The sequence below is a fragment of the Eulemur rufifrons genome, chromosome 18 (genome assembly GCF_041146395.1).
Source record: "Eulemur rufifrons isolate Redbay chromosome 18, OSU_ERuf_1, whole genome shotgun sequence".
NCBI classification, from domain to species: Eukaryota; Metazoa; Chordata; class Mammalia; order Primates; family Lemuridae; genus Eulemur; species Eulemur rufifrons.
Genome location: NC_091000.1, coordinates 13238574 through 13262947, shown reverse-complemented (window position 1 = coordinate 13262947; position 24374 = coordinate 13238574). Strand labels below are relative to the sequence as shown.

The following is a 24374-nucleotide window of genomic DNA, read 5'->3' as shown; positions in this document are numbered from 1 at the left end:
CCCTCCGGAACCCAGGCGGCGGCGAGCTCTCGGGGTTGGTATAACGAAGCCTGCGCGGGAGGCGGGAAGGAGGAGCCCGCCGGGGCCCTTGCCCTCCGCCCCGCCACTTCTCAGCCGGGCCGGCCCCTCGGGCGGCGGGTGTAACTACAACAAAGGCGTCCGAGCCCGGGGCCGGCGGGTCGCTGGGGCCCCGGGCGGAGACGGCCTGCCCTGCCCTCACGGCGTGGGGGTTGGGGGCCGGGATCGGCTCTAAACTGAGTTGTGGTGGCGACACCCACTGGGCTGTGACTGCTCCCGCCCATCTCCGCGTACGGGAACCTGAGGCCTGAGGAGCCGTCATTGGTTTTCTGCTGTCTCCCGAGGTCGGGAGGGGGTCGTGAACAGAGCCTCGAGTTCTGGAAAACAGGTGTTTAGTTTGGGCTGAGATTTTCATGCACCCAACTGGATATCTTATTGGGGCCCTTTTGTACTATATGTCTGACTTCGGAAATGTGATGTCACGGTAGCAAAATGACAGTTTAAAAAAATGCCAGATTCCTTTTTGTGTGTTTTCCTGATGTGTAGTAAAAGCACTGGTATTTCTATTGGCGGTTCTGCATGAGCTATACAAGTGGTGCGTGTCCAAGTGACTCCCAGGCAGCTTTGGCAAGACCCTGTCTCCATTGAGCACCAGAGGGTTATAATGGTCTTATGAACTGGCCTTTAATTTTACCCTTTCCCAAGTGCCGTAAAGAGAATCTTAAGTACCTTCTTAAGCCACCGTTTTCTTGCTTATTGTGTAATGTAAGTTGAATCTCACTAACTTTGAAGTAAAAATTATCAAAAGGATTGCTTAGTGGATGGGATTGTTGGATAGATTGTCCTGTAAATTAAGTTAAATCACCTGAGTGTTTAAAGCCTTACAATATCCCTGTCTGTTGGATACTATTAACCTAAATTTCACCTGAAAAATCTCCCAGGCACTGGACTCTCTGCACCACCTCTCAAGAACTGTGACAACTTAGGGATGCAGGTGGCTTACAACTCTTGGGGACTGCATGGCTGTACTATGGAAACAGAGAGAAGGGGATGGTTCTGGTGTGTGTGTCTGGAGGGGTGAGGGGGGAGAATGGGAAACTGTCAAGGAAACTAGGTTGGAAATGAGGTGATTTTCTGCCTACCTAGCAAGTAGAGAGCAAAACCAGGACTCAATCTTAAGTCTCCTGACTCCATACTGCTTTGTCAGGTAACCATTGTTTGAATGACTGTTTGTCAGGTCCTCCTTTATGTACTGAGGATATAAAGGTAAGCAGGACATCAGGAGCTCCCAGTTTGATAAGGAGACAAGTGTAGGGGAGGGGAGAAGAAAAAAAGTTCCTCTATATTCTCTTAGGTTCTATAGCTGGGGCTCTGGAAATTAAACTGACAACACAGATTAATAGGAGAAAAGGCATACAAATTTTATATGATGTTAATTTTTACAGACACAGGCCTTTCCTAGAAAAGAAGTGAAGACCCAAAGAAGCGGATAGGCCTGAAAATTTTTAACAAAGGACAATAAATTGTGAAAGCCTGACAAAACAAAGGAAAAAAAGTTTTTAGGCCTCTAGGGGTTGTATACCTTCTAGGGAAGGTGAACAGTTCTTTCTCCAGGCAAACCTCTGAGATATTGCAGGTTAGGTTTCAGACCACTGCAGTGAAGCAAGTCACATGAATTTTTTGGTTTCCCAGTGCATATAAAAGTTATGTTTACACTATACTATAGTCTGTTAAGTGTATAGTAACATTAAGTCTTAAAAACAATATACATACCTTAATTTAAAAAAATATCTTATTGATAAAAAAGCTACAATATTGATTTTTTTTTTTTTTTTTTTTTTTTGAGACAGAGTCTCACTCTGTTGCCCAGGCTAGAGTGAGTGCCGTGGCGTCAGCCTAGCTCACAGCAACCTCAAACTCCTGGGCTCAAGCAATCCTCCTGTCTCAGCCTCCCGAGTAGCTGGGACTACAGGCATGCACCACCATGCCTGGCTAATTTTTTCTATATATATTTTTAGCTGTCCATATAATTTCTTTCTATTTTTTTAGTAGAGATGGGGTCTCGCTCTTGCTCAGGCTGATCTCGAACTCCTGAGCTCAAACGATCCGCCCACCTCGGCCTCCCAGAGTGCTAGGATTACAGGCGTGAGCCACCGCGCCCGGCCAGTATTGATTTTTTAAAAAGCTAACTTGCTGACCCTTCAGCAAGTCATAATCTTTTTTTTTTTTTTTTTTCTTTTTTAAGACAGAGTCTTGCTCTGTTGCCCGGGCTAGAGTTCGGTGGCATCAGGCTAGCTCACAGCAACCTCAAATTCCTGGGCTCAAGCAATACTCCTGTCTCAGCTTCCTGAGTAGCTGGGACTACAGGTGTGTACCACCATGCCAGGCTAATTTTTTTTTCCTATTTTTAGTTGCCCAGCTAATTTCTTTGTATTTTTAGTAGCAATAGGATCTCGCTGATGTTCAGGCTGGTCTCCAACTCCTGACCTCAAGCCATCCTCCCACCTCGGCCTCCCAGAGTGCTAGGATTACAGGCGTGAGCCACCACACCCAGCCAAGTCATAATCTTTTTGCTGGTGGAGATTCTTGCCTTGATGTTGGCTGCTGACTGATCAGAGTGGTGGTTGCCGAAGGTTGGGGTGGCTGTGGCAATGTCTTTAGGACAACAATGAAGTTTGCTGCATCAGATTGACTCTTCCTTTCCTGAAAGATTTCTCTGTAGCATGTAATGCTGTTTGATAGCTTATGGATACTTTGGGATTAAGTCCTAGTTCAGGGTTGAGAAAGATCATATCCTCCTAATAATGCAGCATCCCAGCAAGTGGTTATCCAGTCTTTGCTCTAGTGTGTCTAGTAACCTGGGGCTCAGAATCTTAGAAAGTAGCCCATTCCAGTTTCAAACAGTCCTTATGTTAAGCTCATAGCAGATTTCTTATACACTCCATCTGTTAATGTAAGTTCTACCTTGGAACCACAAATAAGAGGTCCATAATCTTTTTCTATATTACAGTCCTGATAGGAAAGTGTTTGAACATATTCTTAGTCATTATTTTTACTCACTATGAGATCTGTTCTCTAAACTATTTATCATGACTTAGATTCTAGACTCTTCACCATAGTCCCAGAAGGAAATGCTTCATTCAGAAACTCATTTGACCATGTAAAATATAATGCAACTTGTTTTAGCCTGTATACTGCTATTGCGGTATGACTTTAGAATATACTAGTTTTTTGGTTTCCAAGTTATACTTTTGTCACTTGGTGAGCTTCAAATCTTTTTTCAACTGAACCTTCTTTTTAAGCTGAGGTCCTCAGTGTACCTTCTCTTTTCACCTTCTTCTGTTCTGTATCTGTGATATTATTGTGTTATTATTTTGGCTGTTTTGGAACATCTCTGCCCACTAGGATTTTGGCTTATTAATTTTCCTCTGCTTGTTGCAATGTAGCATAATGTGCAGGAGTGCTGATTCTGCAGCCAGACTGCCTGATTTCTAGTCCAGACTCTTTCTAGCATTGTGATCTTGAATGCTTCATCTGTCCATTTCAGCTTTCTTTTATTCACAAGTTTGATAGATGTCGAACTCATAAAAGGCAGACTTGCCACAAACTAATAATTGAAATTGGTCAAGTCACTTGAATTTGCCATGCCTTAGTTTCTTCATTCTTAATGCAAGGGAAGGGGGTTGAAGTCTTTTCCTTTCAGGACTGTTAGGGAATCATGAGAATAGGGGTTGAGAAGAGGATTAGCCCTAACACTTATGTACCATACACCATCATGAGGAACTTTGGCTAGGTCTCATTCAAAGTTACCAGGGATCACTAACAGGGAAATTCTTCTGTTATGTCATACACAAAAAGCAGGTATGCTGGAAACATTTCAGGTTTAGTGACTTACAGAATTGTCACTCTCCTTGCCAGAAATATCTTTGGAATTCTCTACTCTTTTTGGAAAGAGTTTGGTCACAAAGTCAGATTGGGATAGGGAAAGTCACTAGTTAATTCAGAGTTCTAAATTCTTGTTACCTAGGGTAATGGTTTTTAATTTACTCAGGGCAACTGGTTTATTTAATTTGTGGCACCAGTGAGATTTGTTCCAATTTACTTTGTTAGAGGAAAACTGCTACGTGGCAAATAACATCCAGCAAAATATGTGTCAAGCACTGGCATGTATATTTAATTTTGACTGTACAAACTATCCTTTTTAGCAACAGTTCCTAAAATCATACTGCTGAACAGGTCCCGTTTTTCTTTTAAAATTGTTGGGAGGGTTTTATCTTGCCGACTGTTTGCTATCAAATAAATCATTAGATAACACAATGTGTAAAAGCAAAAAAAAGAGTCTCAGTATCTAGTCTTATGAAGGACCATACTGAGAAGCAGAATAGAACAGTAGTTAATAGCATGATCCCTAAAGTATGCCTGCTTTAGAATCCTGGCTGTGCCACTTGGTAGCTGTGTGACTTTGTGTAGTAAGTTCTTGCTCTGCTTCAGTTTCCTCATCGGTAAAGGAGATTGATTTATCATTATTATTAACCTTAAAGCTGCACTTGGAGCAGGGCTAGCATGTAGTAAGTACTCAGTACATTTAGTTGTTAGTAGTAGAATAGCATATTGCACTAATACAAGTGAAACTGACTTAATGCTAGTAATTTTATTTCCTTAATGTTTAATATTTAAACAATTTATTATCAGGGATGTGGGCTGGAATGATTTGGATGGTTGATTTGTTTTTTTGTTTTTAAGTTTTTTTTTAACAGACCAAGAAAATTTAAGCTTTTCTATCAGTATATTTCCAGTAAAATCAAAAAGAGACATTGTCTGTTAATAAGTTTATATAATGATATACTAATTCTGGGCAAAGCTTTCATAGAAACTTGTAACTCTATTATGACTGAGTAAAATTTCTCTTCCCATACTCTTAAGAGCTCTTCATTTCTTCAGACACTATAATCATCCATCTCTTGTAATTAAATAATTTTCTCTGAAATCAGTTTCTTCAAATCTCAAGAAAACATTCCTTCTATATTTGTAATTTATAACATTTATTAAACTCCAGATCCTGATTTATTCCAGTGTGGCCTTAATCCACTAGCAAAGCAGAATCTTTCTAGACAATGTAATATTACCTGTGACACTTGACACTGTTCTCGTACCACCCAAAGTTTAAACATTCGTTCTGTCTTCATATATGCATTATAGTACATTACCTTTTGATGACAGTTTCTCATCTCCATAGACCAGTGGCATTTCAAACCCTTTGCTGAGACCCTCAGTAAGAAATAGCTTTTATATCAAGGACTAGTACACATAATGCTTTTATGTTCAATGCACTCTTATTTTTTTTTTCTTTTTTGAGTCAGAGTCTCACTCTGTTGCCCAGGCTAGAGTGCCGTGGCATCAGCCTAGCTCACAGCAACCTCAAACTCCTGGACTCAAGCAATCCTTCTGCCTCAGCCCCCCGAGTAGCTGGGACTACAGACATGCGCCACCATGCCCGGCTAATTTATTCTATATATTTTTAGTTGTCCAGATAATTTCTTTCTATTTTTAGTAGAGATGGGGTCTCGCTCTTGATCAGCCTGGTCTTGAACTCCTGAGCTCAAACAATCCGCCTGCCTTGGCCTCCCAGAGTGCTAGGATCACAGGCATGAGCCACCTCGTCGGGCCTTCAATGCACTCTTGATTATTATACTGTATTCTACTATTTTCCTTGGTTTAATGATTGACATGACCTACTGAATTGATTTTACATTGAGTGGTAACCTGCAGTTTATAAAATACTGCTCTGGGGTACGCCATTTGCAAGTCGCAGAATCAAGTTTTGAGCCTGGGTGTGTCTGACTCAGTTCATTCTTTTTCAGACACTGAGCAGACAAGATCACTTACTTGCTTAATTTATGGCACAAACACTTATTATGGAAATATAAAAAATGCAGTGGGATTATTGATCATTGTTTTCTAATAGATCAACTCTTAATTTCTTCCCTTTTCCCCCCTAGTTTTTGTTTAAATGTAGAAATTGTGTTATTGATACAGTATAGGTAACAATTTTGTATTCTGTATTTTTCATGTTGATATATCATCTAAGTCAGAGGTCAACAAACTTTTTCAGTAGAGGGTCAGATGGCAAATATTTTAGTCTTTGTGGATCATAGGGTCTCTGTCATAACTACTTAGCTCTGCAGTTGTAGTGTGAAAGCTGTGAGAAGCAATACCTACACCTGTGAGTGGGACTGTGTTCAAGTAAAACTTTATTTACAAAAACTTCAGGAGTTCGAGACCAGCCTGAGCAAGAGCAAGACCCCCGTCTCTACTAAAAATAGAAAAAAATTAGCTAAACAACTAAAAATATATAGAAAAAATTAGCCGGGCAGGGTGGCGCATGCCTGTAATCCCAGCTACTTGGGAGGCTAAGACAGAAGGATTGCTTGAGCCCAGGAGTTTGAGGTTGCTGTGAGCTAGGCTGATGCCATGGCACTCTAGCCTGGACAACAGAGTGAGACTGTGTTTCAAAAAAAAAAAAAAAAACAGATGGTAGGCCAGATTTGGCCCATGGACAGTAGTTTGCTGACCCCCAATCTAAATAATTATTTTGATGGAATCATATTTTTCTATATAAGTTTTTCAATATTACAAGTAATGGTGTAATTAATACCATTTCCTTTTTAGTGTTACATTCTTAGGATAAATTTCCAGAAGTGAAGTTACTGATTCAAAGGGTTTATAGATTTTTTATGGGTCTGAAAATTAATTAAAGAAAGTTAAGTTTCAGTTTTTATAAATTGAGAGAATAGACTTTGATTTCTATGTGGACAAATATTATGCCTAAAACCTTATTAGGTATCTTTCTTTTGAGGATTTGGGAAGGAGGCTGTCAGTTTGAATTTTAAAATGTAAAGAGGGTATTAATCTATGCTATGGAAGTAATGCATCTAACATTTTAATATTTATTGGGTATATTTTATATTCTGTTTCTCAAATTTTAAGATCTACTTACATATTAGAATTTAAAAGCTCACTCATTTTGGTTAATCTTCACTTAGCTTATAAAATATATTAAATTTCCCTGAACATTATATACCATTTGCAAACTCGCTTAACATCACAATTTTTTATTATATTTGATTTTTCTTAAGTACCTCAAACACCTGACAAGGATACTTACACATCTAGTGATTAGAAATCTTCTTAATGACTTAGACATTGTTTAAAAACCTACTAAGTCCAAACTTCCTGATTTAATCATTGAGATTCCCTTAAGCATTTAAAAATAGATTTTAAACACTTAAATTTTTAGATATCTAATATATCAGAATCTCTTGAATTCTTCAAAGCCTCAAAGGCAGACAGAATTATCCAATGATGATAAAATGTATTAACACACGTACCTGAACCTATCATATTAACCTATCACATTAATATTAATAATAGAGGTTTGATTCATTTTAAAATCATATCTGTACTTGTTTTCATATCTTAGGCTGCAGGGTCACTTAAACAATTAAAGGCTGCAAAGTATTATATCTGGTTTAGAATACAGATTACATAATCTTTTATTGCCTGATTTGATATAAAATATAATTAATTGTAATGTGAATATAGTAAGCACATAATTAACATTGTTGGCTATATATTATCATTGGAAATGTATATATGCCTTTCCTTTAACATAGCTTGTATTATTTGTCACTCTTGAATATCATTATGGACTCATGGCTGTCCATAGAGTTATTTTTTCATTTTTATGTACTTTTCTTCTTTCTTGTTTTTCAGTGCTAAATTGTTGAGCTTGGGCAGTGGAAGGCCCTTTAAACGGGATCCTTTGTTTCATTACCACTACCCCAGGCATATTTGAATATTGTGCTCTCTGGCAACAATAAGATGCTCCCTGCCCTTCATCTGCCTTCCAGGGAGTCCTGGGGTTTTTTTTAGTAGAGAATACTATTAGAGGTCCAACTCTGAACTCAAGATTATCAATCATAGATAATGTGACACTGCTGCTTAGACCACTGTAATAGCAGAGATAGAAATATATTTTTAAAGGCTGTGACTTTATAGTGTTGTTTCCAATTTAATTTCAACTATATGAAGTATTAAAATATTTTAAATAAATTTTAATTTTTTATCATTGTAGTACATACATGAATTTACAGGTCAATTAGTAATTTAAGGTCTATAACAAAAACAGTGGTGCCTGCCCCACAGTAGAGGCAACTACTTTGAACATTTTTATCCATTTCTTCTAATATTTAACTCCTTGTGTCTAAATAATATGCCTTGATTATTCTATTTTAGTCAGCTGTTGGTTTTCTGCTATGAAATCTCTCTTATGCCAGACCTACTTTAACACAATGACACATATATGCTCTTCCCCTGTCATCTTCTGTATCTGATTGTGTCACAGTTTATGATTAAATATTCAGAAGTTGACTCCAAGCTACCTGTGCAACCTGTAAATGTGCCTTAGAATTTTTGTTCCTCTTTAAGAAGGTATAGCAGGAGCTTTTACATTTAATAGAAGTCATCTCCTTCTTTCTGCTGCTGCTTTACTAACTGCAGTGAAGGAGCAGAATAGGACAAAAACAGCAAGTACTGAAATATGAAAGTTTGTCAATCTTCATTGCACTACTTCCACTAGAATAATGTGTGTTTGAGCTGGCTTAGCTGATCCTATGAGGTTTTAACTCCATCCTTACTTTAAACTCTTACTGTACTTAATTTATAGAAGGCAGATTTTCCTTAGGGTTCCACTTGCTATCCATGTTTGTGATATCCTTGCCTTGATTATTATTATTTTCTTGTGAACTTAACTATTAGATTTATTTATATTTCAAATAATTGGTACAACTTATTATTACCCTTAAAGCCCCATCATCACTGAGTTTTTGGTTTTGGTTTTGGTTTGTAATGTTTCTCTTTATATATTACTCAACCTTCTTAGTTTGGGAAAATTATGTAATCACTGTATAAAAATGAAAAGTATTTGGAAATTACTGTTTAGTCTGATAGTTACACTTTATTACTTTTCAGATATATTTTTGCCATCATGGATCGGTTTGAAGATATATCAGACGGTGAAGTGGACCATTCTTTCTTTGACAGTGACTTTGAAGAAGCAAAGAAATGTGAAAGTAACTCAGTTTTTGACAAGCAAGATGATGACCCTAAAGAGAGAATAGATAAAGATACAGAAAATGTAAACTTGAAAACTGGAGTACAAACAAAGGAAAATTATCTCACTGAGAAGGGAAATGAAAGAAAAGCAAAAATCCCCCTAGAAGACCACCCAGTAGAGAATGATGTTACACAAACCAGAAGTTCTTTATCATTGACAACTCCTTCAAGATCAAAAAAATTTTCTGATGTTACCACAGGACATAAAATACATATTCCAAATAGAATCCCCAAAATTGTAAAAGGTGAGGATGATTACCATACAGATGGAGAGGAAAGCAGTGATGATGGAAAAAGGCTCCATGTAAGGTCCAAGTCAGCTAAACTGTCTAATAACTCTAAAAAAAGCATTAGTAAAAAGTATTCCAAAACTAGTTCTTCTTCCTCTTCTTTATCTTCCTCATCTTCAAGTTCAGATACAGATTGTTCAGATGCAGGGTGTGATAACTGCATATCTGATTCACAGCCATCATCAAAGAAACACGTACCTGGTGTAGTGCTCTTTTCACCAAAACATAAAAATAAGTCAGGAATAAAATCAACAGGAACACAGCCTCCAAGTACTAAACCAAAATTTGGTGAGTACACTGAGGAATCTGAAGATACTGTGACGGATGTAACTCCTTTATCAACTCCGGACATCAGCCCTGTTCAGTCTTTTGAACTGGGCGCATCAAATGATCAAAAAGTGAAAGTTAAAAAGCAAGAAAACGTGAGTCAAGAAGTATATGAAGATGTTGAGGATTTAAAAAATAATTCAAAATGTTTGAAATCAGCCAAAAAAGAGAAAGAAAAACATGGGCCCAATCTCACCTCAAAGTCTTCAGTGTTAGATTCCAATTTAGACCCGCGGTGTAAACAAAAAGTCTTACATGACACAATGGACCTGAATCATCTTTTGAAAGGTAATTTTCTTTTAAATATTTGTATATTAAATATTATATATTAAGCTTAAATATTAAATGCTATGAATTTGTATTGATTTTTCTAGTAGATAATTTTTTACTGTTTAGGATGATTGATATGGTAAATAATTTACCAAATACTCCATTTTACCACAGAAACAATCTGGAATATCATTTGTATTATCAGGTAAGATATGTACTATAAAACTAATCAACTAGGACTAGAACCTTCTCACTAATTTTATATTAGTGCCTTCCAAACTCAAAATGTCTAGAGGGAACAGATAGATAAGATAAATGAGACAGGTGGAGCCAAATGTTTTCCTACTTTTATTAGAGACACAGGCATATTTCACTTTGTTCTTTAAAAAGGAAAGGCAACAGCACTGAGGTTAAAATGACCTGATGTGTTGTCTTCATATCAGGGAAAGTGGCAAGAAACTGGCAAAGAAACATAAACCATAGGGGTCTATTCAGATTTTAAGTTAAAGGCTAAAGAGTACTACTTAAAAATAATAAGCAAGGGCCCACCACAGTGGCTCACACCTGTAATCCTAGCACTCAGGGAGGCTGAAGCGGGAGGATCCCTTGAGTTCAGGAGTTCAAGACCAGCTTGAACAAGAGGAGACCCGTCTCTACTAAAAATAGGAAAAATTAGCCAGGCATGGTGGTGTGCACCTGTAGTCCCAGCTACTCAGGAGGCTGAGGCAGGAGGATCGCTTGAGCCAGGAGTTTGAGGTTGCTGTGAACTATGATGACGCCTCTGCACTCTAGCCTAGGCAACAGAGCAAGATTCTGCTCCCCCACCCCACCCCCAAAATATAAAATATAATAATAATAATTACCAAGTTGATGAAATAGCATAAAGTTTTTTTTGCTTTAAGATAGAAGGTATTTTTGAATTAGAATAATCTTTATTGCTTTATTTCTGTATCAATTTTTCATTTTTAGTTTTGAAAGGACCAGAATATTCCAGGTGAAATAAAAGCAGCTTTAAACGTTATCTTTAGACTAGTTAATATAACTGTAAAAATATTGGGCTTGCAGCTCAGATGAGGATAAATTTTTAAGTACATTCTCTGCCTTTATTTGAAATGTTGAAGAATCTGGCTTTAGCTGTATAATTTACATATGGTGGTAACGTAAGGGCATAAATAAATACCTTAATTAGCCAATGAACTCGTATTATCAAGTTGATAAAGTATGTTTAGGAACAGTTCACCCCTGTGGATGTTTCTTCTTTTGTAGGTTTTCTTTTCTCTTTGCTCTGATCGTACCTATTGTTTGTTTAGTGTCTCTGAAAAATCATACTCTTGGTTTTGGCCATCACCAACTAGTGGCTAAGCCTCTACCCCATATATCTTTCCTGATTAATGCTCATTAAATCTCTTAAAACTTTCAGGATTGAAGAGTTTTCTATTCTTGCTCTTTACTTCTTCCCATAACAACCAGAGTGATCTTTTTATAAAGTAAATTTAAAAACAAAAATAAAAAACGTACATCGATTCTACTAGTTTCCTTCTTAACTCTTTAGTGGCTTGCTTTTTATATTAAAAATGAAATCCAAACTCCTTATCATAGCCTAACAGACTCTATATCAGTGATTCTTATCCCAGGCAGTACATCAGCATCACCCAGAGGACTCTGAAAACAAATACTGATGCCTAGGCCCCACCGGCAGGGATTCTGATGTAGCTGGTCTAATACGCTATTGATGAGAACCATGCTCTACATTATGTGGATGTTGCCTACCTGTCTGATTTTATGTCATATCACCATGCTCCAGTCACACTTCTTTTTTACTGTTCTCAGAATACTCCCAAATTCTTTTCTATTTATGGGGTATTTATACTTGTGGCCCTTTCTCTTTGCATAGGTGTATTACATTAGTAAATGAGCCAAAGACACCAAAAAGATATAACAGTCATTGATTTGAAATTCATGATAAAAGCAAAACAACTAGACAAACCCACAGTTCCCACGAACTGTGATAATCAAAACAATTGTCTGCTTGTGGACTGCACTTGACTTGGCCCACAGGTATTTTGTTCGTCACACAGTGTTTTTTTAAAAGTGTTGAAATAATCAGTTACTATTGCTGCATGACAAATTACCCCAACACCTGGAGGATAGAGAGACTCAAAGGTAGGGGTGATTAACTACCTGGAATAATCTGAGTGCATTTTTACTCACGTGTTAGGTGCCTGGATTTCGGACAACCTGAAGACCAGCTCTGCTGACCAGTGGGCCCACATGTGGCCTCTCTTTGTGGCCTGGTTTCCTCACATTTTCCTCTGAGGAGGCCTCAGAGTAGTTGGATGTCTTACATGGTGGCTCGGGGTTCTAAGCACATGTGTTCCAGGAAACAAGGCAGATACCTCATCACCTTTTATGACCTAGCTTCAAAAGTTACACAGCATCATTTTTTCCATACCTCTATTGGTTGAAATAGTCATAAACCCTCCTAGATTTAAAATGAAAGGGCATAGACCCTACCTCTTAATAGGAGGAATGTTAAATAATTTATGGACATATCTTAAAATCTCCTCAGGCTCACTTATGGCCACACATTTATTCACATTCCTCCCATATGGAAAAATTCATTCCCTTTTTCCAAAGATGCCCCTAACCTCAAGATCTAGGATCTAAATCAGGTCCAGGGGCAGCTGATATTCCTCAGGTGTGGTTTCTCACTTACAGCTCTTTGAGAGCTTTGAGACTCTTCTGCTGGGAGAGACTAGGGATGAAAAGTGTCATTGAACCCACAAGGGGAGTTCAATGTTGTTCACCACACAGAAAACCAATTACTGAGACTACTAGGATTATCAGGAAGAAAGGATTTATGGCAGGAGATGTGTCTGCTGGGAGGAGGGAGAGAACTGCCTCAAATCCGCTTCCCCGGTCAACAGGGTCAGCGGTTTTTCTGGAGGTGAAATGAATAATGCATGAGGGGAGTGAGCATCATTACATGTTTGGAGTGGAGGGCACATAAGCGCAGTGAGAAATCATGTTAGTACATAGATCTCATGATCAAAAAATGGGAGATAAGTCCCTCCCAGGGTGGGGATTTTAGTATTATAATGAGCTAGGACTTAATAGTGTTCATTCTTTCAGCCTTGTGCACAGGTTCAGTGGGTCCTTGGGCACAATCTGTGGTGGAATATGGCTTATCTTGTCTTCTCCGGACAAGGTGGTGGAAGTCTTTGTAGTTATCTCGTGACAGCAAGGAGGCTCTGCCATTTCTGGGGAAAGAAACTCAAAAGGGGATGATGCATCAGTGCAACAGAAAGTTACAAAGTTCTGGTCAGCAAATCTTACAGATACTCTGTCTAAAAAAAAAAAAAAAAAATGTAGTTACTGAAAATTGTGGAAATTTAAGAATTAAGCATGTTGAAAAAATTTCATTTTATAATCATAGTGTGCAAAATATTTTTATTGGTTAAAATATTTAATCAGAAATAAAATGTTGGACTTTTATAGTAGAAGTATTTGTTTTAATGATAGTAGTAAGATCTATAAATATTTTGTAAAAGAATATTTTCAGGTTAATCGTTTCAGAGTATTCTGAGCTTGTTTTTGCCATTTTTTTCCCTCAGTCATTGCTGAAGACATTTTTTTTTAAGTATGCCCTCCAATGAACAAAAGTCATACCTAAATTAAGTATTGTATGAGTATACTCACCCAGAGGTTTCTAACCTCCCCAGCTACTAAACTTCTGTAGGGAAACAGATAAATATAACAAAGACATTTTCCATAAATTATACCTGCCTAAGAACCTGTACCACATACATTTCTTATTAAGATACTTTCATTGTTTTGTGTGTGGCTTTTATACCAAAAGAACCAAGAACATTAAACGTTAACTTAATTCCATTTTTTTTCCCATGCAATTGTAATCTGGATGTCATTAGCTTTATTTTATACACACCTTTTCATGACTTAATATACTTTATGTTTTAAGGGTTGAAGCATGTACCATTACACCTACTTTGTTTAGCCATTTTCCTTTTTTTTTTTTTTTGTTCACTTTGTAGCTTTTCTGCAATTAGATAAAAAGGAATCACAAAAACATCACTTTGATCAGCCTTCAGTGGCACCTAGGAAAAACTACTCTTTCACAAGAGAAGAGGTGAGACAGATTGATCGGGAAAATCAGAGGCTTTTGAAAGAACTGTCAAGACAGGCTGAAAAACCAGGAAACAAAAGTATAGTTCCTGGAAGATCAACTGGTCAACCCCCTAGGTTGTATCATAGTGCTCTCAACAGACAGAGGGAACAGCAAAGGATTGAGAGAGAAAATTTGGTGAGTAACTGAAATATTTTAGTCATCAAAGAAAATGCATTTGCACTGATTTGTAGGTCCAGCTTACAGGAAGCCTAAATACAGCCACATTTTCAAACTTAATTACATAAAAGCAGGTATAGATATGTATGGCATGAAGTACATGATAAGCTATGAGTCTGAAAATACAGTATGTTTTATATCCAAAGGTCAGATACAGTGTATCTTCTGTATTCAGTCACTAGCTAAATCCCTTTCACTTTATTGTATCCTGGAAAGCTAAAATAAATTATGTATCATTTATTAAAGAATGTATACATCTGAATAGATCAGATTGGTAGTCTGCTACTTGAATTATGAAACATTGATTGTTACAAATTGTACAGTTAAACTTTGATATTCTAAAAGAATATATGAGAACTTTTGAAAATTTTCACATTTAAAACTATTATACCATGTTGTTTTCTTCATAAATTCAGTTCTAATAGTTGCTGATATTTACTGAGCTCTTACTAAGTACTAGGCATTGTTCTAAGTATCTTCCAAATATTAGTTTATTGAATCTTGATGACAATTCCTTGAGGTAGGTACTATTCTTACCCACATATGAAAAACCTGAGGCCTAGAGGGCTGGAATAATTAGCCCAAGGGCACAAAGCTGGCAAGTAGTGGCTGAGCCAAGATTTTAAACCCAGGTAGTCTCTTAATCTAAATCTCTTAACTAAAATTGGACCCTTAATGAGCATATAAATTCAGAGTTAAGATAATTTATAAAGCTATTCAAATTATTAAGACTATTTCCAAAATTAACCCTCATTATGTTTCATCACCAGTATAGTCCTGTTTAACTATGTACTTACCTGAATTTGTAACAACTCTTTTGTATATTTCTTTATCACCATTACTAACCCCAAGAGTTGAAGAGCCTGGGGTATTATATTTACAAAAAGTAGTAAAGTCTTAAACCCTCAGGAGGGTTACCCTGCATGTGGCGAGGAGTAGGTTACAAAGCAAGTTGAAATGAGGTTCATGGATGGTAAGTTACATGATAGTTTCTGCACATCACCTTAGCAGCATTCCAGGTTCATTCATGTTTTATGAAAATTTGAAATTACTGTATGTCACAAACATTTGGATTTATTTTCTTTTTTTTACTCTCCCACTCTGGCTCTGGAGCCTATCTTATTTTATTTAATAAGCAATTACATAGTGCATACTATTTTACAAATGTTAGGTCATTTAATCCTCATAGCAACCTTATGACGTAGTTACTGTCGTTATGGAAGAGAAAATGAGACCCTGAGTGGGACCCAGGACTTGCTCAAGGACAGCCAGCAGGTGGCAGAACCCAGATTCAAATGCAGGTTATCTATCTTTGGGGTTATTTTTTGTTGTTTTACAGCTTTCTTGAGATATAACTTATATATAACATAACCATTTAAAGTATACATTTCAGTGGTTTGGGGTATATTACTAATATTTTAAGTTGTGGTAAAAAATGTATATAACATAAATTTTGCCATTTTAACCATTTTTAAGTGCATAAGTCCAGTGGCATTAAGTACATTCACAATGTTGTACAACCATCATTACTATCTACTTCTAAAACTTTTTCATCACTCCGTACAGAAACTGTGCTTATTAAAACAACTCTCCATTCCCCCTTCCCCTTAAGCCCTGATAGCCTCTAATCTACTGCCTCTATAAATTTGGCTATTCTAGATACTTCATATAAGTAGAATCACACAATAGTTGTTCTTTTGAGTCTGGTTTATTTCACTTCACATAATGTTTTCAAGGTTGATCCATGTTGTAGCATGTATTAGAACTTCGTTGCTTTTTATGACTGGATAATGTTCCATTGCAGGTATGTATCACATTTTGCTTTTCCATTCATCTGTTGATGAATGCTTGGGTTGTTTCCACCTTTTGGTTATCGTGAATAATGCTGCACTAAACAATGGCACACAAGCATCTCTTTGTGTCCCTGCTTTCAGTTCCTTCGGCTGTATACCTAAGAGTGGAATTGCTGGGTCATATGGTAACTCTTTGTTTAGCTTTTTTAAGGAACCTAGCTTACATTTGAAAAGCTGAAATCATTAATGTCTAGTGGCTATTCTATATAAATATAGGGCAAAAACTGTTAGTAGCTTCTATTAATAGCTTTATTATCCCCGAAATCAGTTGTGCATTTCAGCTATTTTAGTCACAGTGGAAAAGTACTAGTGTTTTATTCTTTTTACTTTGTTTACTTAGTAGTATATGAACAATTTTTCTCCATTTGATAGTAAGATCTTATTTGATACACTCTAGAACAGTTGAAACATAGTATGTGCCACATTTATAATTTAAAATTTTTCTCACCGGGCATGGTGGCGCATGCCTGTAGTCCCAGCTACTTAGGAGGCTGAAGCAGTAGGATTGCTTGAGCCCAGGAGTTTGAGGTTGCTGTGAGAGCTAGGCTGATGCCATGGCACTCTAGCCCGGGCAACAGAGTGAGACTCTGTCTCAAAAACAAAACAAAACAAACAAAAAAAACTATATATTTTTATGCTATTGTACATGAATTTTTTTTCACTACTTTTCTAACTGGTTACTTCTGGTAAACTATTTGTGAATGTTTAGTTTATAACCAGCTACATATCAAACTCTTATTTAATAGAGCCACATCAGCTCTAATGGTTCTTCAGTGTGAGCTGATACGCTTTTTAATCTGTTTGCTAGGCTGTTTATATTTAAAACACATATGAATGTGCACACACACGCACACACTTTTATGGTTATTTCTGTTCAGATGTGGTGCACAACCAGGCCCATCACTTTATAATTTTTATAGTTTGTATTCCTTCATTTACTCCATCTCCATTGATAGAAACCCCCAATTCAGGTGGCTAATAGCATGATGATTACAGCATTTTTGTTCCAGTACTCATACATTAGCATGTTAGCAATTCAAGACTATTTAGGTGGAAATAACTGAGGACAAAGTAGTGCTGTGCAGAGAAAGTACAGAAGGAAGGCAAAGACACTGTATAAAATTCGAGTCCTGGCTGGGTGTGAGTGCAGTGGCTCACGCCTGTAATCCCAGTGCTTTGGGTGGCTGAGGTGGGAGGATCACTTAAGGCCAGGGGTTTGAGACTAGCCTGGGCAACATAGCAAGACCCCATCTTGCTACAAATAAATAAGTAAGTAAGTAAAGTTAGGCTACAGCTTAGGTGACAGAGCAAGACCCTGTCTCATAAAAAAAAAAAAAAAAAAAAAATTGAGTCCTATCCTCTAGAGTTAAAAGCATATTGTTAATCTGTCCTTCTGGTGAGGTTTGAGATCGTCATTATTTGTTTCAATAGTCAGATATTACCTTTCTCTCATTAGACATTGCATCCAAACAAAAATTAAGAGAATAATAAAGAAAAATTAATTTCATCCAGTAGAGGGCATATTTATCCAGAAGATAATTTTATCCAGTAGAGAACCTCAGTTATATTAGAACTTTATTAAGGGAACTAATTTTTTAGTATATGAATTTTGAAGTATTCTTATCAAATTATATCTCTTTATCTTCATTTGAACATAACATGAATTTTCTTTTTCTGAAAGAGCACAAGAATAATCTTAGCAGGATAAGTAGGTAGTAAATGATACTTAGTTTATGGTTCCACATTTACCCTCTAAGAAGAAATGAGATTATTTCATTCTTTTCAATAAGCATGTCAGTTTCCTCAGGTGTAAATGAAGGTGGGGGGTCAGGGAGAGGGAAGTAATTAAAGCAAAGTTAGGGAAAAAGTAGGAGCCCTACAGGAATGTAGTATCAGGATCAGAGCCTAGAGCACAATTGGAGTTAACTTATTTTCTTTTTTACTTTTTAAGATTATATATGTAAATAAAATAGCCATTGGTCAATTTTGTTGTTGTTATCGTTTTTTAGAGACAGAGTCTCACTGTGTTGCCCAGGCTGGACTCAAACTCCTGAGCTCAGGTAATCCTCCTGCCTCAACCACCTGAATAGCTGGGACCATAGGTGCCTGCAACTACTCCCAGCTTATTAGCTTTAAATCCAGAGAAATACAAATAAGTAGACAATAAAGTAGACTATAATCTTTCCACTTAGGACTCCCTGTGTTAAAATATTATTTTTAAAATAAAACAAGACATGCATGAATTTAGAAAATGTAGTAGACAGTTCTTAAAAACATTAAATGGAAAATAAAATCCTCCCTCCTCCTCTGTTCTTTGTCTGCTGGACTACAGGAGTAATTTTAGAACTCTTATATGGAATAATTAAAGAGAGTGATACATTGTCACAAAGATGAAGATTTATGGCAAATCTCACACCTGGTATGAATATTAATCTGTTGATTAATCAGTACCTTTGTTCTAAGATCTTAAAATAATTTATAATTCACTTAATCTGATTTTCATTCTTCTCTGGTTATTGTCTGTTGTCTCTTTCCATAGAAGAATGAAAGCTAATGATAACTAAGTATGTCTGCAGCTGTTGAAAAATATAAAGAGCAGTCATCTTGATTTTCCCTGAGCATAGGATAAATGTTACTTTTTAATGTCCTTACAAGGTCTTTGCTTCATCACTTTAGAAATGATCTTCTCTGCTAACAGCTGCAGAAAACATTTTTTTCTTTTTTTAAAATCTATTTTTGCTCTTAGTAACTAGCACTTTTCTTTGGCAAGGCACAGAAATTAACAACACATAATTTGTTCATTTGTTGAAATTTTTCTACATCAAAAGATGGGCAGGATGCTGGCTAGTTTAATTTTCTTTCCAAAAAGAATGATACTTTCTAGATGTAAAAGAAATATTTGGACAACTACACAATACAGTATTGTAAACTATAGTCATCATGCTCTTCTTTAGATATCCAGAACTTATTCATTTTGCATAAGTGAAACTTTGTACCTTGTATATTTGAAATTTTCTAAGAGGGTAGATCTTAAAACAGTGTTCTCACCACACACATAAAAAGTGGTACTGTGTGAGATGATGGATGTGATAACTAGCTCGATTGTGGTGATCTTTGTACAATGTATACATATATCAAAACATCAAGTTGTTTATCTTGAATATATGTAATTTTCAAAAACAATTTCTAAAAAAAATTGGATATTCATTATTTAGAATCTGAGTGGCAATTCTAAGGTTTTGTAAACCATAAATTATCATTCTTACCATTTTCCAATCCATTAAACAAATATTTGTTTAATGTCTGCTATGATCTATGTAAGACACTGGCAGGAATATTAAAAATGTATAAAATACTGCCCTAACTCATATAGTTTATGATTTAGCTGGGAAGATAATACTGTTACATGTCAAACAACTAAAAAATAATACAAAGCAATATTAATGATAGTGTTAATTTTAATAAGTCTTTACCAGATGCCTGGCAGTGTTTTAAGTATTTTGTATACATTATCTTACTTATTATTAAAAACTTACCTTTGGGGTTTTTTCATTATTATCCCTATCAAGTAATTTGATCAAGGATACACAATCAGTGGCAGAGCCAGGATTTAAGCCCAGGTCTCTCTGACTAGATAGCTTACGTTTTTTTTAGATTACAATTGTTACAGCATTTTGAACTATCTTTTTTTAAGTTTTACCTAGGAGCTCTAAATTAATGACTAAATTTAAAAGTATATACTTTTGATTTTAGAGTTTATACTGTAATATCAACACTTTGTATTTGATATTCTTTCCCTAAGCAAGAGCTATTCTAGCTATTTCTCAAATCCTTCCTTTAGCTTTTGCTTAGCTTGTTATATATTCATTAGTCATATGACACCCAGACAGACACAAGGTATGGCTTCATGTGATTTGAGTGCCTGAGCCAAATCATTTCTCTCTTATTTCCCTGAATTTCTGCATGTAAACTTGATAATTGACATCAGGCTATAGAATAAGTTTACTTTTTGCATATGGTCCAATTATTTCAAAATTTATTTTGATCATATTCCTTTATATTGTTTTACATCTGATGATAAGCATTACAATTTTCTTAAAATTTAAAAAAGAAAGACACACATCCAACCAAATAAATATTATAAATTTAGGACACTAGAAGCTTAATAAACATTGAGACTTCTACTAGCGAAAAAGCAAAATTAGAAGATAACTGAAAATATCAAGTTTTCTGTCCTGTCCTTTTCACCCTGCACAGCTTAATGAGTAGTTAATATAAATAGGATAATCAGAGAAAACAGCAAATGCTACTCCGCCAGGAAAATACATTGAAGATGTGATACATAGGAAGTTTCCAGCAGTTATAAACGGCAGGAGGAGATGATAGAATCTTAGATATAATTTTTTGGCACCTAAAAATTTGTGCCAGATTTTTGGCACAACGTCTCTGTCTACAAAGAGAGAAAGACCATACAGTCAGCGGAGTTGTATTCAAATCAAAACTCTCAGTTCAGCAGAGAGGACCACCAACACTAGTCGGGTAAGACTTCATTGAGGAATTGGCTCTTTTCTAGCTTTCAAAGGCTAAAAACTGAGGAAGGGTATTTCCTGCAGATGACTAGCTGGCAGACTAATGATAACGGAGCTGTCCTTGTTGGTTGATCTACTCCCTCTTGTGTCTTGCACCTCCTTCCTTGGTCTCCAAGCCTCAGGGGTTTCTTCAACACCTCCCTCTCCCTTTCCCAAACAGCTAGTCCCCTGAATGTTTTGGCTTATTCTCCCACCATCTACCCCTTCTTTGCAGTTGCTCAGGAACACTGATACTAGAACCTCCAAATAGAGGGCCAGGAGGTGAAGCTGATAAGAGCAAAACGCTAAGCTGAGAAAAAGTTTTGGCAACATAGGCTGGGCACAGTGGCTCACACCTGTAATCCCAGCATTCTGGGAGGCTGAGGCAAGAGGATAGCCTGAAGCCAGGAGTTCAAGACTAGCCCAGGCAACATAGCAAGACCCCATCTTTAAAAACTTTTTTTTAAATTATCCGGGTGTGACTACAGGCACCTATGGTCGTGGGCACCTGTAGTCACAGCCACTCAGGGGGCTGAGGCAGGATTGCTTAAGCCTAGACGTGCAAGGCTTCAGTGAGCTATGATTGCACCACAGTATGCCAACCTTGGTGATAGAGCAAGATCCTGTCTAAAAAAAGAAAAAAGAAAAAAGTTTTGGAAATGTTTGGTGGTAATGTTTCATAACAGTGTGAATGTACGAAATGCCACAGAACTTTATGCTTAAAAATGGTTTAAATGGTAAATTTTATGAACACTTTACCACAATAAAAGGAAGAAGGAAAAAAGATTATACAGAGAAAATTTGTCTTATGCTGAATTCATGAGGCTGATTTTTTAGTGTGAATGTTAGTGAAGGTCAGCATTCCTTTTCATATGAAGATCAGCTTGCTTCAGAGAACGTTTAAATCAATAAAGAAAAAAATAAAGCACAACCATGGATCAGTTCCCCAAGCCATTTGGTCTACCTAAATATTCCTTTCTCAGCAATGCCTGTGAAAATCAAACAAGAGAAACTCTTTCACCTTTTGATTCAAGAAAGAATTATAAATAACATTAGAAACATCATGCATTAGACTCTGTTAATGAATTATAGTGAAGAAAATACCATGTTATTGGGTACTATGTTGCGTTGGCCCATTGGTTTATGTGTACTTTTAGAAGCTTTGTATTCTATAGTAATTGGTTTTTCTTAACAGCAAAAACTTTTTTTCTAAAGTAAATTTTATGCAGAATTTTCAGTGTATGAAACAGATAATGCAGAAAGCATAGCTGGGCCGGTAGAAATTAGGAGTGGGAAACCTGGGACCCTACCCGCTGGCCTTTCCTCAGTGTCCTGCAGCCCTGGAGGCACCACTGCAAAGTAAAGCGGTTGAAAGCCACTGCTCTAGAATGTACACATATGGAATTCACAGTGGCTAAGATATGTGTGTGGTCTATTTCTAGGGTTTAAAACGGGGCTCTTAGCATAACTCCCATTATGTCACTTCTATGAGAAAATCAGGTTTCATAAATTTCAACTTACAGCACCTTTCCTAAGATTGTAACCTGGTGTAAAGGAAAGATATGCCTCTAATGAGTTGTTAAGTCGTAGTGGTTTGGTCATCTCTAGGACAGGCAAAAACCCTTGGATTTTTCTGGCAGTGTATTATTTGAAATATTATTTTCATGTGGTATGTCAGGAGTAATTTAAAATCTTTTTTATTTAGTAAATTTCAGGTTCTAGAAAGCATTTGCCTTTTAAAAAACTATTGCTGTTTAACTTTGACTTTCAAATTGATTGTCTTTAATGAAGGCTTTACTGAAACGGCTTGAAGCTGTGAAACCAACAGTTGGTATGAAACGCTCAGAACAACTGATGGACTACCATCGCAACATGGGTTATCTCAACCCGTCGCCAATGTCCAGACAAGTGAGATCTGCTCTTGGCCAATATAGCCCATTAAGTAAGCGTATTCAAAATTATTTTGTACTTATCTGTATCTTTTTTTTAATGTAACTTCAGTTCTTATGATAGAGCTTAAGAATGCTAACTTCTGGAATGCGCTCCATTTACTGGCACGTTTTCTTTTATTTGTGTTAGTTCACTTAATTACATGTTTCATTTACAGCATGTAATGACAGCACAGGAAACCAGGAGATAAAACAATTGAAAATATCAGTTTTTTTTAGATAATTGAAAAGGGACTTTTAATTTCAATATATTTATTATTCATTGTTTATATTGAATAAATGTACCATTTAAAAGTTGCTTATACATTCCCCCTGGCCAGTTAAGAATTATCACTAATATCTTCCAGCACTTATATGTGCTTTTTCTTCTTCATTGGATAACTAAAACAAAAATTAGCAAACTGTAGAGTCATCAGACATAATACCTCTCAGTGCTTGCTATGTGATCAGTTGCAGACCTAGCCAAGGAATATAGGAATGGAGTGGCCATTTAGTGTTAGGGTATGCGACATCTAGAACGACTACACACTTGCCTGTACAGAAGTCTGTGCCATTACTTCATGTGTGTGTTCAAAACTATGTAAAAAATAGAAGCCAGTACTTAGTACTAAAGGAAGTTGGAGCCACTTACAATGCCCCAACTTCCCAGTGCTCATGTGAGTCGTAAACACTCAAGTGACTGGTAATTCCATTGATTCATTCTACAAACATTGCTTCCTTGGTACATGACTAAGAGAGGGTCTGGTTCTGGTAACTCATACTCAGTATTGTGCCTTCAATGTAGTAAATTATTTGTTGAATAAATATATGTGGTTATACATACTATGCAATGTCTTTATTTTTCACCTGAATTATTTGAGAAGTTTTCAAAAACATTTATTCCCACTTTAAATCTAGTAAATCAAAATCTCCTAGTGTGGAATCTGAGCATGTTTGTTATTACATTTTTAAGTTCCACAGGGAATTCTGAAGTACATTCCTGGTTGAGAATCATTTTGTTGTACTATTAGGCACACATAAGATATGGAAGAAAAACTAGTCTGGACTTAAAATCAGGAGAGGAAGTTTCTCATATTACAATCCACATATTTAGTTTAAATAATTCAAGTATTTCTTCTTTGTGTATTTTCAGGAGGAGCCTCCAGGACATCCAGTGCTACCAGTGGTCTCAGTTGTAAGAGTGAGCGATCAGTTCTTGACACGTCCAGTGGACGCTTGCTAAGACCTAGACCCCCTCGTGTCCGTGCAGCTTGGTTATAAAACCCTTTTTTACATTGTTCGTCCAATTTTTATGGAAGTACTCTTGCATATTACTCTAGTTCTCTGTGTAAACATTTATAATACTGTCTTAGAATTTAAGATGTACAACAGTGAGTTGTAATCTATTGTTATTCAGTGCAAAATTGTTGACAGTTTAAAATCAGTGTTTCCTATGAGGATATATTTATATGAGATGTATATGTATTTAGTAGAGAAATGGTAGTATACATGTATGTTTTCTCAGTATAGAAATTGATTCAGTAGTCATGCTGACAAAACAGTCATGATAGTATCATTGCATG

At 36.5% G+C, this 24374-nt stretch overlaps 1 protein-coding gene across 1 annotated transcript; it reads left to right on the top strand.

Moving 5' to 3' along the window:
* CFAP97 (cilia and flagella associated protein 97) lies at positions 1–24374 on the top strand. The gene is made up of 5 exons (XM_069493746.1): positions 1–34; positions 9049–10097; positions 14132–14400; positions 22655–22805; positions 23948–24374. Exons 2-5 carry the CDS (start codon positions 9065–9067, stop codon positions 24070–24072), a joined length of 1578 nt encoding a protein of 525 aa, XP_069349847.1. The 5' UTR covers positions 1–34; positions 9049–9064; the 3' UTR covers positions 24073–24374.

Coding starts and splice junctions, on each gene's coding strand:
- CFAP97 (XM_069493746.1), top strand. CDS start 9,065: ATGGATCGGTTTGAAGATATATCAGACGGTGAAGTGGACCATTCTTTC. Junction 10,098..14,131: donor CCTGAATCATCTTTTGAAAG/GTAATTTTCTTT, acceptor TTCACTTTGTAG/CTTTTCTGCAATTAGATAAA. Junction 22,806..23,947: donor TGGCCAATATAGCCCATTAA/GTAAGCGTATTC, acceptor TATTTTCAGGAG/GAGCCTCCAGGACATCCAGT.